Genomic DNA, 10,906 nt, shown 5'->3' with positions numbered 1-10,906 from the left:
GACCTGTGTTACTAGTCTGGAAAAGTATGAGAAAAAGAGCTGATGGCTGCAATAATTTTGGTAGATCTTCATAAGTGATGTACGAGAAGAGTCTTAACAGGTTTTGCTCACTTCATTCCTACACTTCCTTTGAGCAAAAGTTCACCTGAAAACTCAATAATATTAAACCCTTCAGCCTTGTGTCATGTTTGAAGTAGGTAAATACAAAAAAAAAATTGAACCATGAAAGGATGGTGACTTTTTCAAGTTAGAAAAATTCTCTGTAGCCAAGAAGAATATCCATATTAGACATCAAGATATTAATATTCCAAAGACTATCTGAGATCGAAAATTGAACTAATTTGCATAGTTAATGCAAGATGTAGAACTAGTGGGGGAAAAGAAAACAACACCAAAAATCAAGACAGCTGATAGACTTTTACTGTGCAAGGATTGCAGTCTAGCTTGCTGATTGCTCTGTTGCTTGGTTGTCTGTCATACTCTTTGGAAACAGATGACCTTTTGCATTGGATCATATGGTGGGTAGACCAAAAGTTCATTAGTAGATGCTACAGGAAAAAAATTGGTAAGTGTAATGAATGTGACTAGACAGTGCAGGAATGTTATAAGATGCATCAGTATCATTAGTTCTTAAAAAGAAACAGAGAACTGTTATTATATGCTTTGGCAGAAAAGGGAGGTTTAAGTACAGCTCTTTTCTTATGTAACATGTCTGACACCTAGGTCAAGATACAGTATACAACATTGTGGATCCAAAATACATTTTTAACAAAAGTTCAGTTCCATGTGGACTGAAATGTGAGGGAAGAAATCTTTAAACACATTTTCAATTGAAATCAATGAAGAAGTTAAGAAAATAAACACATAAATAACAGTAGACTAGACATTTCAAGGCATTGACAAAACTTCTAGAATTCCCTGTAACAGGTTTTAGTTTTACCTGCCTTTTTCTCTCCTGAAAAGTGACATGGGATCCTGCTTTTCTGAGGTGGAATTTCTTCTAAAGAGTATACCTATTATGCTACAAAGTAAGGATGGTGCATCAGCAAGATGGCAAAGTGTTTCTACAGGAGACAGAGACACCAGCAGATTTTCAGCAGGACCTAGGAAATGAGCATGAAAAGGACCTCATTTAGTTGGTTGACTTCACCATTACACAAAGGAGTAAACAGGAAAGGATTATGGCTTAGGACCAGGTTTGTTTTTCCTTTCTCACAAAGGAAAGAATGAATAGAAGATCAAGGTGGGGATAAGTCTTTCTACACAGAAGAACAAGACAGGGAGAATCCAGCTTGTATACAGTACTAAAGCACTTTTTGCATGTGTAGTCAAGACCAGAAACTAGAGATTGTGTTATCTCTCATATTTATTTTGGGTTTGGATGATGATGCCTAGGTTATGTACTCAGGGGCACGGCAGATTCCTGTCTCTAGCATGTTGAAAATTGTTGATTATTCATGACACTGTTACAAGTTTTGTGCAACAAGGAAACTCCTTGGCTTGCAAAATCTTAGTGTGTTCCCAAACAGAAGTTTCTCTGTGTACAACAGTAGATGTTCCAAATATTGAGCAGTGCTAATTTGAGGCCAAAGGCCTCTGTTTTGTAACAAACCCGGGGTGCCGCTACTTGTGACTTAGGGGAAACAAGCCCACTGAAAACTATTAAAAGTCACATGTTACCGTCTAAAGCTTTTTTAGATAGACTGAGAAATAATCTGTGCAAGAGGTAGCTGAGTATCTTTCTGAGCTCTTCAGTAAGTTTTGTGCTTTTTAGAATCAGCTCAACTCACTTGCTTAAGTGCAAAAAGACTTCTAAAAGAAAACACAGAAGTCAATCAGCATGTTCAATTTCTTATTTCAAAATGAAGAGGTTAGTAGAGTCTCTATATTGTGTATAAATCTATGTTGTGTAGTGGCAATCCATTACCTCATGTTCTGGAGTGAGCCATGGAAGGCGTTTTCTTGTTTTCCACTGTGCTGCACTGGTGAAGGCAGAGTGGAGAAACACCCATTTGAAAAAATAAGGTGAATATAAGAATTATAGGTAAAAGGTAAAATTGAATTTCAGCCAATAATCAGGAGATAAACAGACTTCATAAGGCATGCTGGATATTCTTTAATGACAGAATAGTGAGGGTTTTCCACTTTGCATCTTATCCAAAAGCAACTCTAATCCTTGACAGTGCTGGCCTCAGTCAAAAGGCAAAGTCATGCCTTAACAGGGATGGTGACAGCACTTGTCTGCATTTAATTATTTCTTGCAGTGGTGCCTCCTGCTGTCCCTGTAGTTTATATTTTGCCCTGTTCTTAGCTGCTTTCTAGAAGGCATTTCACCTCAGTGCACATGCACATTCCTCAGTACCCCACTGCCACTCTGACATTTTGCCTTGAATTTCCCAAGTTCCTTCTCCCTTGTTGGGACTCTGGGAGAGGTGTCCCCTAGGCTTGTCATACACATTGTATGCACCCTTATCTCCTAGATTTACTTGTATTAAAGATTCGCTTTTTCTTCTCTTTATTCTTCTCCAACCAATTGTTATTCAAAGGTGTATTTCTCCTCCACATGACAAGTGTTTACAAAATTCCTAAAGTTATTTTCTTTTTCTGTTTAGATTTCTTTAAAAGTGTACAGTTATGGGATTGGGTTTTTGTGTTTGGGTTTTGTGTTTTTGGTTGGCTGGTTTTTTTGTTTTGCTTTTTCTGTGAATGTGATTTTATAGCAAAGAGGAATATTTGAAAATATATAATAATGAACTGTTTATTGGTGTTTTTTTTCCTATTGAAGACTAGAGGATCCTGTGTACATGCAGGTTACACTACCTACAACTAGTAAAAATTTAAGTTTGTTTCAACCATCTATTTCAGAATTTGCATGCAGCTAATCTCATGCTGCTTCTACAAAGTGGATACTTTGTTATCTTACTCCTGGCATTTATTAAGATCCTCCCTTCGTCAGTGTGGCTTCATTTAGGAATCTTACAGAATACTGTCTCTAATTTATAGCAGAGGCTTTAAATAAGAGTCAAATGCTACCTTTATGAAGTTCTGAATTAAGTTACGTCTCTCAGTTGTACATTACAAGAGGATTTTTAGATGACCTGTTTATCCCAAAGGAACCCTTCTTGCAAGATGACAATGAATACAACTGACTTTCCCACAGCATTCTTCACTGAAAAACCTTCACAAGTATAGGTACAGAGTGGTATCTTGATAGACCACCTAAGTAATTCACTTGGTATGACTTTGAGGCCATTTGCATGTGTCTGCTGATACTATTCTGCAAGTATAGAGAGTACAAAGTCTTCTCAGACTTTTGTCTAGAGGGAAAGACCTTTATCAATCTGCTCATCACATCCTCCAGCAAAGACTACATTTAAGTCAGCATCTGATCACATATGTAAGGCAAGAAAGAATCTGTTTCTCTTAGGAGATACTTCTCACTCAACTAGTGCTTCAGATGAAAGCAGTGATCCCAGCAAAGTGATAATACTAATAATCATTGTTCAGTTGCTTAGTTAATGTTACACTTGGGCACCTACCAAATTCTGGGAAATAAGCCTAAGATACTCAGTTGAAGTGCTTAGAACTGTGTGACTTTTACCGTATTCAAAAATCACATCATCCTGAAAACAAACTTGTATGCGTGGCAACATCCAGTTCTCCTTTCCTCATCTGAGATCAAAAAGCAAACCCACTCCACTTTCGTGTGGAAATCCAGTCCAAGAGAAAAACCTCCCAAGGTTCTGGCCATGTGATGTCTCCTGCCTTTCTTCCCTCTCCCAGTCTTTCGGGAAGCGGCCACAGCGGTAGGTGTGCGTGGCAGGCTAAAATCCGCGTGCATACCTGCGCACACATGGAGACGGGTGTACTCTAGCGAGACATTAACGCTTCTCCGTCCTTACAGACGTGGAGCAGGACCTGAGCATAAGGGAAGCGGCGCCTGTCAACTGAGGGCAGCCCAGAGAGGGACGAGCGAAAGCTGCGGGCAAAGATGTGCATTTAATTTCGTACTAACTCCAGAGAGGGACGAGCAGGTGAACTGAGGCACATTCCAGCGGCAACTCCCCGGCTGCAGCATCCCCGCCAGCTTCCCGGGAAGTTCTGGGTGTGCGAGGGAGAAGAGGCACACGGGAAGGGGAAGGGGTGGAGGGTACGAGCTGGAGCGCGGTCCGAGTTCCGGGAAAGGCTTCCCCTCCACTCTTACGGCTGACGGGCGGACGGACGGGCGGCCAGATAGCCCCCGCCCCGGGACCGCTCTCCCGCACGTGGGAAGGGCCGCATGAGGGCGGGGCCGCGCTCCCCGCCTCCACCGGCTCCCGGGCTCGGCCCGCCTGGTCGCCCACTCGCACGGATTGACTGACGGACAGATGGACAGACAACGCGCTCTGGCCCCGGCCCAAGACCCGCGCAGCGGCGACGGGCGCGCTCCTTCCCCCCGCTCCCTCTCGCGCCGACACCTGCGCGGGGGCGGGCGGGGCGCGGCCCCGCGTACCTTTGCGCGGCCGCCCCGCCCCCGCTGCCGCCAATAGGCCGCCGCTGCCCGCCCCCGCCCTACGCCGTTTGCGCAGGCAGCGCCCTTTGCGCAGCGCGCGGAGCGGCTGCCACCCCCGGTGCTTGGAAGCCCGATGTGACCCGCCAGAGAAAATGGCGGCGGCGGCGGGGGATCGCGCCTCGTCATCGGGATTATCCTCGGGCGGTGGCGCGGAGGCGGCCGCCGCCACCTGCGGGAGCCTGAAGGGTGGCGCGGTGGCGGGGAGCGTCGCCGGGAGCGGCGGGGGGCTCCTGCGGGAGGCGGGCGGCGGCGGCTGCCAGGAACAGCGCTCTGACTGGAGACGGAAGCAGCTGCGTAAAGTGCGGAGCGTGGAGCTGGACCGGCTGCCCGAGGCGCCCCTCTTCCTCGCCGCCGCCCTGGCCGCCTCCTCCTCTTCCTCCTCCTCCTCGCCGGAGCCCCCCGAGACGCTGCTGCTCCACTACCTGCCCGGGCCGTCGCGCTCCAGCCCCGCCAGCCCGGCTGCCTCCCCCAGCCGCTGCGCCGAGCTCCTGGAGCCGCTGCCGGCGGGGAGCTCGGTGGGGACGGACCCCGCCGCCGAGCGGAGGATGGAGCCGTCCCCCGCCGCGAGGTGAGGGGCGTCGGGGGCTGGAGGGGCGGGCAACGCTCGGCCCCGGGCGGCGGCGGGTGACAGCGGCGGGGCCCTTTCCCGCGGGCAGAGCTCGGCGGGAGGCTCCAGCGCTCCGTTCCCCGACGGGCGCACGGCCGCGCCTGGCCCCGGACCGGTGGCAGATGCGGGGGCGGCGGGAGCTGCCGCGGAGCGCAGCGCTGGGGCGCGGCGGACAGAGCTCGCCCGCCGCCTGCCTTCTCCGGGGCACCTGGTGCGGGGGTGCAGGAGGGTGAGTGGCCGGGCCGGACTGCCCCGCCGGGCGCCTGCAGCTGTCAGCGGTGCGGCGGGAGCGGGGCCGCGGGGGACAGCCCGGGTGCGGAGGTGCGCTTGTGTTTGACTTCTGCTGGAGTCCCGAAAGGCTTTGAAGTGCGGACTCGGGGCGGTGGCGGGGCCGGGGCTGGGACCGGATATGTCAGCGGCCACTGGGACGCGGTGCCTGCCTGCTGCTCCGCGGGGCCGGGCCGGGCGCGCTGGGGATCGGGCGACGGCTGTTTCCCTGCCACGGGTGCTTCCCGGCTGCTGTCCGCACTGCCCGAGCAGTTTGCTGCAAAACTGAGTAATCTGCTCTATTTTTTTTTTTTTTTCCCCGCAAAGGACTTCTCCGAAGTCACATTCTAATTTGCAGCATCGCGATAGTGCAGAACTGATTTCTTTTAGCTCATGGTCATGAGAGGAAAGGCTTTAAAACATAGATGACCTCCTGGTTTTCCAAGAGAAAGTAATTTTGTCTAGGTGATAAATTTCAGTGGTTTCGTTCAGTGCCCTGGTGTTCGAAGCCCGTATTTGCCTTCTGTGTGTACTAATTGATAAGTTCCATTTTCTTGAGAACTGCCTGTATTACACCTATTTGACAAGCGTGCAAGTGTTCAGGATGAAATCGAGCTCATGTCCGCAGTGAAGCAGTTGAAGTACTTCAGAGCGTATTTCAGCTTTACCGTGTACTTGCAGGGTCTGACTGGTGTGTGTGTGTGGGAAGGCACTGCAGTATGACTGTGTAAATTTGATGTGAAGTTGACAATTTCACATGGATTTCTTGTAAGATTTTATATGATATGGACTCTGTAGTTTAGGTCCAGGGATCTATTTTAATGATGCCTTACAGTTTGGCTAATCATTTAAACCTCATGAGAAAGAAATATAGTTCCCATTTGGGACTTGTGTGTTCTTTTTGGTTATGTCGTAGGTAAACCTCAAGGATATTTTAAAAATGTTGACTTAACGTGGGCCTATCGTAATAGGAACTGTTTTCTGGACCAGTGTCCTGTTTATATGTATTCTCAGCCATTCAGATGGATTTTGGCCTGTTTCTAGGGCAGGGTAAAAATGCTTATTATGGTGTGGTTGTGCAGATAAGAAATGGCTCTGCACTTACAGAAGGATTAGCAGGAAATCATAAATGTTTTGGGGAAGGGAAGTAATGTATGAATTTCAGTGAGTGCCTTGCCTTTTTATAACTCTTGGCACCATCTCTGTCTCTATCAAGTAATGAAATTATAATGTACTGTGTCTTGTAATACAATTATATCCAGTTTCACAGCTTTCAAGGAAAATAAAGAATCAGTATCAGAACATGTTTAAAACAATCGAGTCTCATGGTGATATCAAGTGGGAGTTGACATTAGAGAAAGGCCAATATATGTTGCATTGGTCCTGAAACACTGCATCCATCCTCGATAGTCCCACAGCAGCAATGACAGAGCAGCTGTGGAATTTTTTTCCTTTTCACATGGACAGTTTTACTTACTCTTACGTACCTGTATTTTGTCAAATCAGTGTATTGTATGTGTGTACAAGTTAGAACACTCATAAATACTCTCTGATATTTGACTAGGAATGTTAACAAATCTTAGAAAATACTAATTGCCAAGTGATTCTCTCTTTAGTATTTTAGTGAGAATGTCTACTTTGAATTTGTTTTAAGTGCAATTGAAAATACATGGCAACTTTAGTAATGATTGTCCTTTGGAAATATTCTATAAATGCTCATGTAGAGTCAGTAATTCTGTATGCTGTGTTACTAATAAACAGATGTTAGAGTATTACTTTGGCAGGCTGTATCAAGAATTTAAAATGTCTTTCTTCCTTCATTTTAATATTAATTGATTTGTTTTAGCTGAAAGAGGCTAATTTATATGTACAGTGTATTACATATTAAAGTTGTGTGTGCAGCAGTTGTCCAAATGTTTATTAAGAGGCAAAACTGAAAGGCAAAATCTAAATAATGTATTATGTGGAGGTTTTATGTTCTGTTTTTAAATATAGGTAGTTGTAGTTGCCTGTAAGGATCTACTGCTAGTTAGAAGATACTGTGCTTGCTTCAAAGTCCCTGTGTCAGTCTCTTTGGTATTAGTTACTTTCCTTTTAAATAGAGTTTCTGTGTATGCAGGAAGACCTGCATGAGCTTCAAAATGAAGCTGAGTAGGGAAATTGACTGCTGTTTAAGTTATAGATGTAAATATTACTTTTTTTTCTTAAATCTCTCAAGCATTCTGCTTGTGAGGCAGTAGAGTGAATATTTTCACTGATGTTTTTATATCACTTGTAAGAGGAGGGGGGAGTTGTTTTACTGGGATTTGCAGCTTCAACATAAAGCACTTCAGATCTCTTATCCTGTTAGCTTCTATACTGACAATATATTAATTTTCTTTATAAAAGGATCCAAATAGTGAGGTCAGTGATAACTGTAGTCTGATTTCTTGTGGCTCGAGGGAAATCCATGAAGGCAAAATGCACCTCCTTCTCTGTGACCTTAACAATGTGCTTTTAGAACATTCAGACCCCTTAGGTGGTGGTTGTGTCTGAAATTGGTGTAGGTGACTTATTGCATCCCCAAGTACAGGATTAGTTTATAATACCATAAAAATGAAAAGCAAGAAATATGAGATTCATGTCCTCTGCATGCAGTAACCACATCCTATGTGACTTGTGTAAAAATTGTGTGAAAATGTATGTGTTAGTTCAGCTGCAAGATAACCTTTGTAGATATTAATACAGTTTTTCTGCAGTTGCTTTTTGACACCTGCTAGAGACACCAAAGACACACTTCAAAACTGAAGTTTTGTCTATATGTACAAGTGTATTAGTAAAAACATCACTTTCAGCTCTGCTCATCAATATGTAACACCTTTGATGACTTTCAAGGAAGGACATGAATGCTTTTAACAGAACACTGGGAGTTGAAGTCGGAACAGAGGGAGAGCATGTACAGTGAAAGCACAGTGTGGCCAAGGTTCAACTTGCCTTTTTTTTTTTCGTGTTACTGAAATGATAACTTTCTCTGCTTACGTTGTCAAAATATAGCTCAGGTTAAAAAAAAGTAGCTTATTTTTTATCCTGGCTATTCTTAGCTAGGGTAAAATATAATTTTGTATTTTATCCAAGTCCCTATAGCTGGATACTTGTAATTGTTTGTTTAAATAAACCACCAAATTTTCTGCTTCCAGTTTGAGCTGGATACTACTGGGAGAGAAAAGATTCACTTTCTTCCTCTTCTGTGCTCTGTGGCTTGAGAGCACCTTTAGAAGAGGGTCACCCTCTACTATGTCTGATTTTTATCGCTCTTAGTTATTGCAAGTGGTAGGGTTCTGCTTAAATGGTCTGATCTAGTATGGCAGTTTCTTTGTTCCTGTGCAAAGTAAATAGATTGTAACTAACTAATCTGGAGCTTTCTGTCTCATTGGATTTAGTGATACTAAAGGTTCAGTCTCCGCTGTCACTCAGTGGAGTCTAAGTAGTGCTTAGTGCAATACCTGTGTGTAGACGTGCAATTGTACCTTACCTATACATATAGAGCACAAGATTTGAAGATCACTTTTTCCTTCTGTATGGTAGATTTGAACTCCACAAGATCTTTTAGTGTACTGAGATGTTTGTTGTCATTTGAAGTTTTAGTAGAGGTACTGGTGCAGCTGTGCAAAGATTTATGCTTCTGCAGGAGAGCGTGAGGCAGGAGTGGAAACAAGCATCTGGGGGTGGAGTGACTGTGCGAATGCTGCTTCCAGTATTGGTGAAACTTGGCTTAAGCTTGTTTAAAACATAAATTATATGTTGCCATGTAGCTGTTCTTTAAACAAACTTGTAAAGCTAGTTTTCAGCAGCAGTGGTGATAAGAGGACAGATCTGGTTTGAGTCTGAGTTTCTAATGCTAATCTCAGTGTTCTCAGAGGATTCTCTGCAGAGACCCAGGGGTTGTCTTAATTTCCTTTTATCTGCTGTGCTCTCCCTTAAAAGTCTAGAATTACAGTTCGTTCTTTTGCTTAAGGCAAAGTGGACAGAAAGCCTTTAAAAGGGCTTCATTACTTGTCTCTATCTGACTAGGAGAATGTGGTTAAGTGGAAAGTTACTTTGTTACTTCCCTCCCTTTTTATCTTTACCTGGAGGCTGAGTGTGTTGCCTACAGCATGCTTCCGCTTTCCTGTCTCACCACACTGTAAGAATGGAGAATCCTGGTTGGTGGTGAATAGTCCTGATTATTTTTTTCCTGTATGTTTGGAGTTTTGGTCTTTTTTGGTGTGTTTTGTTTTTTGTTTCTTTTTTTCTGTTAACCTATGGGTTATGCTTTGTTGTTTGGTTGGGTTTTTTTGTTTGTTTGATTTGGGGGTTTTTGTTTGCTTTCTTTTGTTGGGGTTGTTTGGTTGTTTTTGTTGGGGTGCTTTTGTTGGATCTTGGCTGAAAAATGTCCAGAAAAAAACAGCAGCTCTAGTTACTTGCTACTAAAGAGTAATTTGAAGTGGGGAATTGTTTACCTTCTGTCTGAAAACTGGTGAAGTAATTTTCAAATTGGCTTAATAAAAGCTGATTGACATATCACTCCCTCTCTGTTTTGCTCATAAATGTCCAATTTTTTTGATCCTGTTCAGCATCTGATGACTAAGGATTTGAAGATATTTGCAAAAAGTGGCTGTTTTTTCTCTTTCTTTAGACTTAGGGTGTCATTTAGTGTTCCTGTTTCTGAGATTAAACTGGAATTCGAATCAGTTTACCTTTGTTTCACACTGTCTCTATGTATTTCTTTTGTGTCCCTGAAGTGTAAACTATTCAACTCATTCAAGGAAATATAGTACCGTTTGTTCTCATTGTTACGACCCGCCCCAGGGAAAAAGGGGAGGGGGGTAACTCAAGTTTTTATCAATACTTCCCTTGGGGTGGATTAAAGCGAAACGACACTAAATAATCGGTGCCTGAAAACGTATATTGCCAAAATTTATTTTAACAATTTTGCATCATCAGGTAAGCCAGCGTTTTGGGTGTTGTCATATAACGATACAACATAAAGATAACCTTTGGGGGGGGAAATGCACAGGGGAGAGAAAATAGGATAAGAGTAAAGAAAAGATGAGAGTGGAAAAGAAATGTATATAGTCACCGCCCACTGGATCCCGCGATGCAGCTTAGCCATCTTGAGGGCGATGGTCACTCACTGAAGTCAGCAATGCAGCTTGGCAACCTTGAGAGCAGTGGTCACTCAGTGGATCCAGGGATGTAGCTTGGCAATCTTGAGAGCGGTGGTCTTGATCCGCAGGCGGTGGGAGGGGAGGAGAAGCCCCCCAAACCCCAAAGTCACCAGTCAGTTTATATACCTTCAGCATGCTTTTTGCACCTCCCCTGAGATGAGGAGTTGTTTGCCTTTTTAGGGCTTAACGTCTTCAGCACTGGAGGGAGGGGCGGGCCCAGCTGCCCACCTGAGGTATCTTCTTGCCTTTTTAGGGTCCAACTGCCCATCTGAGGCATCTTCTTGCCTTTTAGGG

At 44.4% G+C, this 10,906-nt stretch overlaps 1 protein-coding gene across 1 annotated transcript in view; it reads left to right on the top strand.

The window, feature by feature from the left end:
- The first annotated feature begins 4,626 nt into the window (after positions 1-4,626).
- The window catches only part of MAP3K1 (mitogen-activated protein kinase kinase kinase 1), a 58,832-nt gene continuing 52,552 nt past the window's right edge, over positions 4,627-10,906 (top strand). The window contains exon 1 of the mRNA XM_027708172.1: positions 4,627-5,120. Coding sequence (XP_027563973.1) covers positions 4,645-5,120 — 476 coding nt within the window. The 5' untranslated portion in view covers positions 4,627-4,644. The remainder of the gene's footprint in view (positions 5,121-10,906) is intronic.

The sequence above is a fragment of the Neopelma chrysocephalum genome, unplaced genomic scaffold (genome assembly GCF_003984885.1).
Source record: "Neopelma chrysocephalum unplaced genomic scaffold, ASM398488v2 Primary Assembly neopelma1_95701, whole genome shotgun sequence".
NCBI lineage: Eukaryota > Metazoa > Chordata > Aves > Passeriformes > Pipridae > Neopelma > Neopelma chrysocephalum.
The sequence above is the reverse complement of the archived record's forward strand: the minus strand, read 5'-3'. Positions and strand labels throughout refer to the sequence as shown.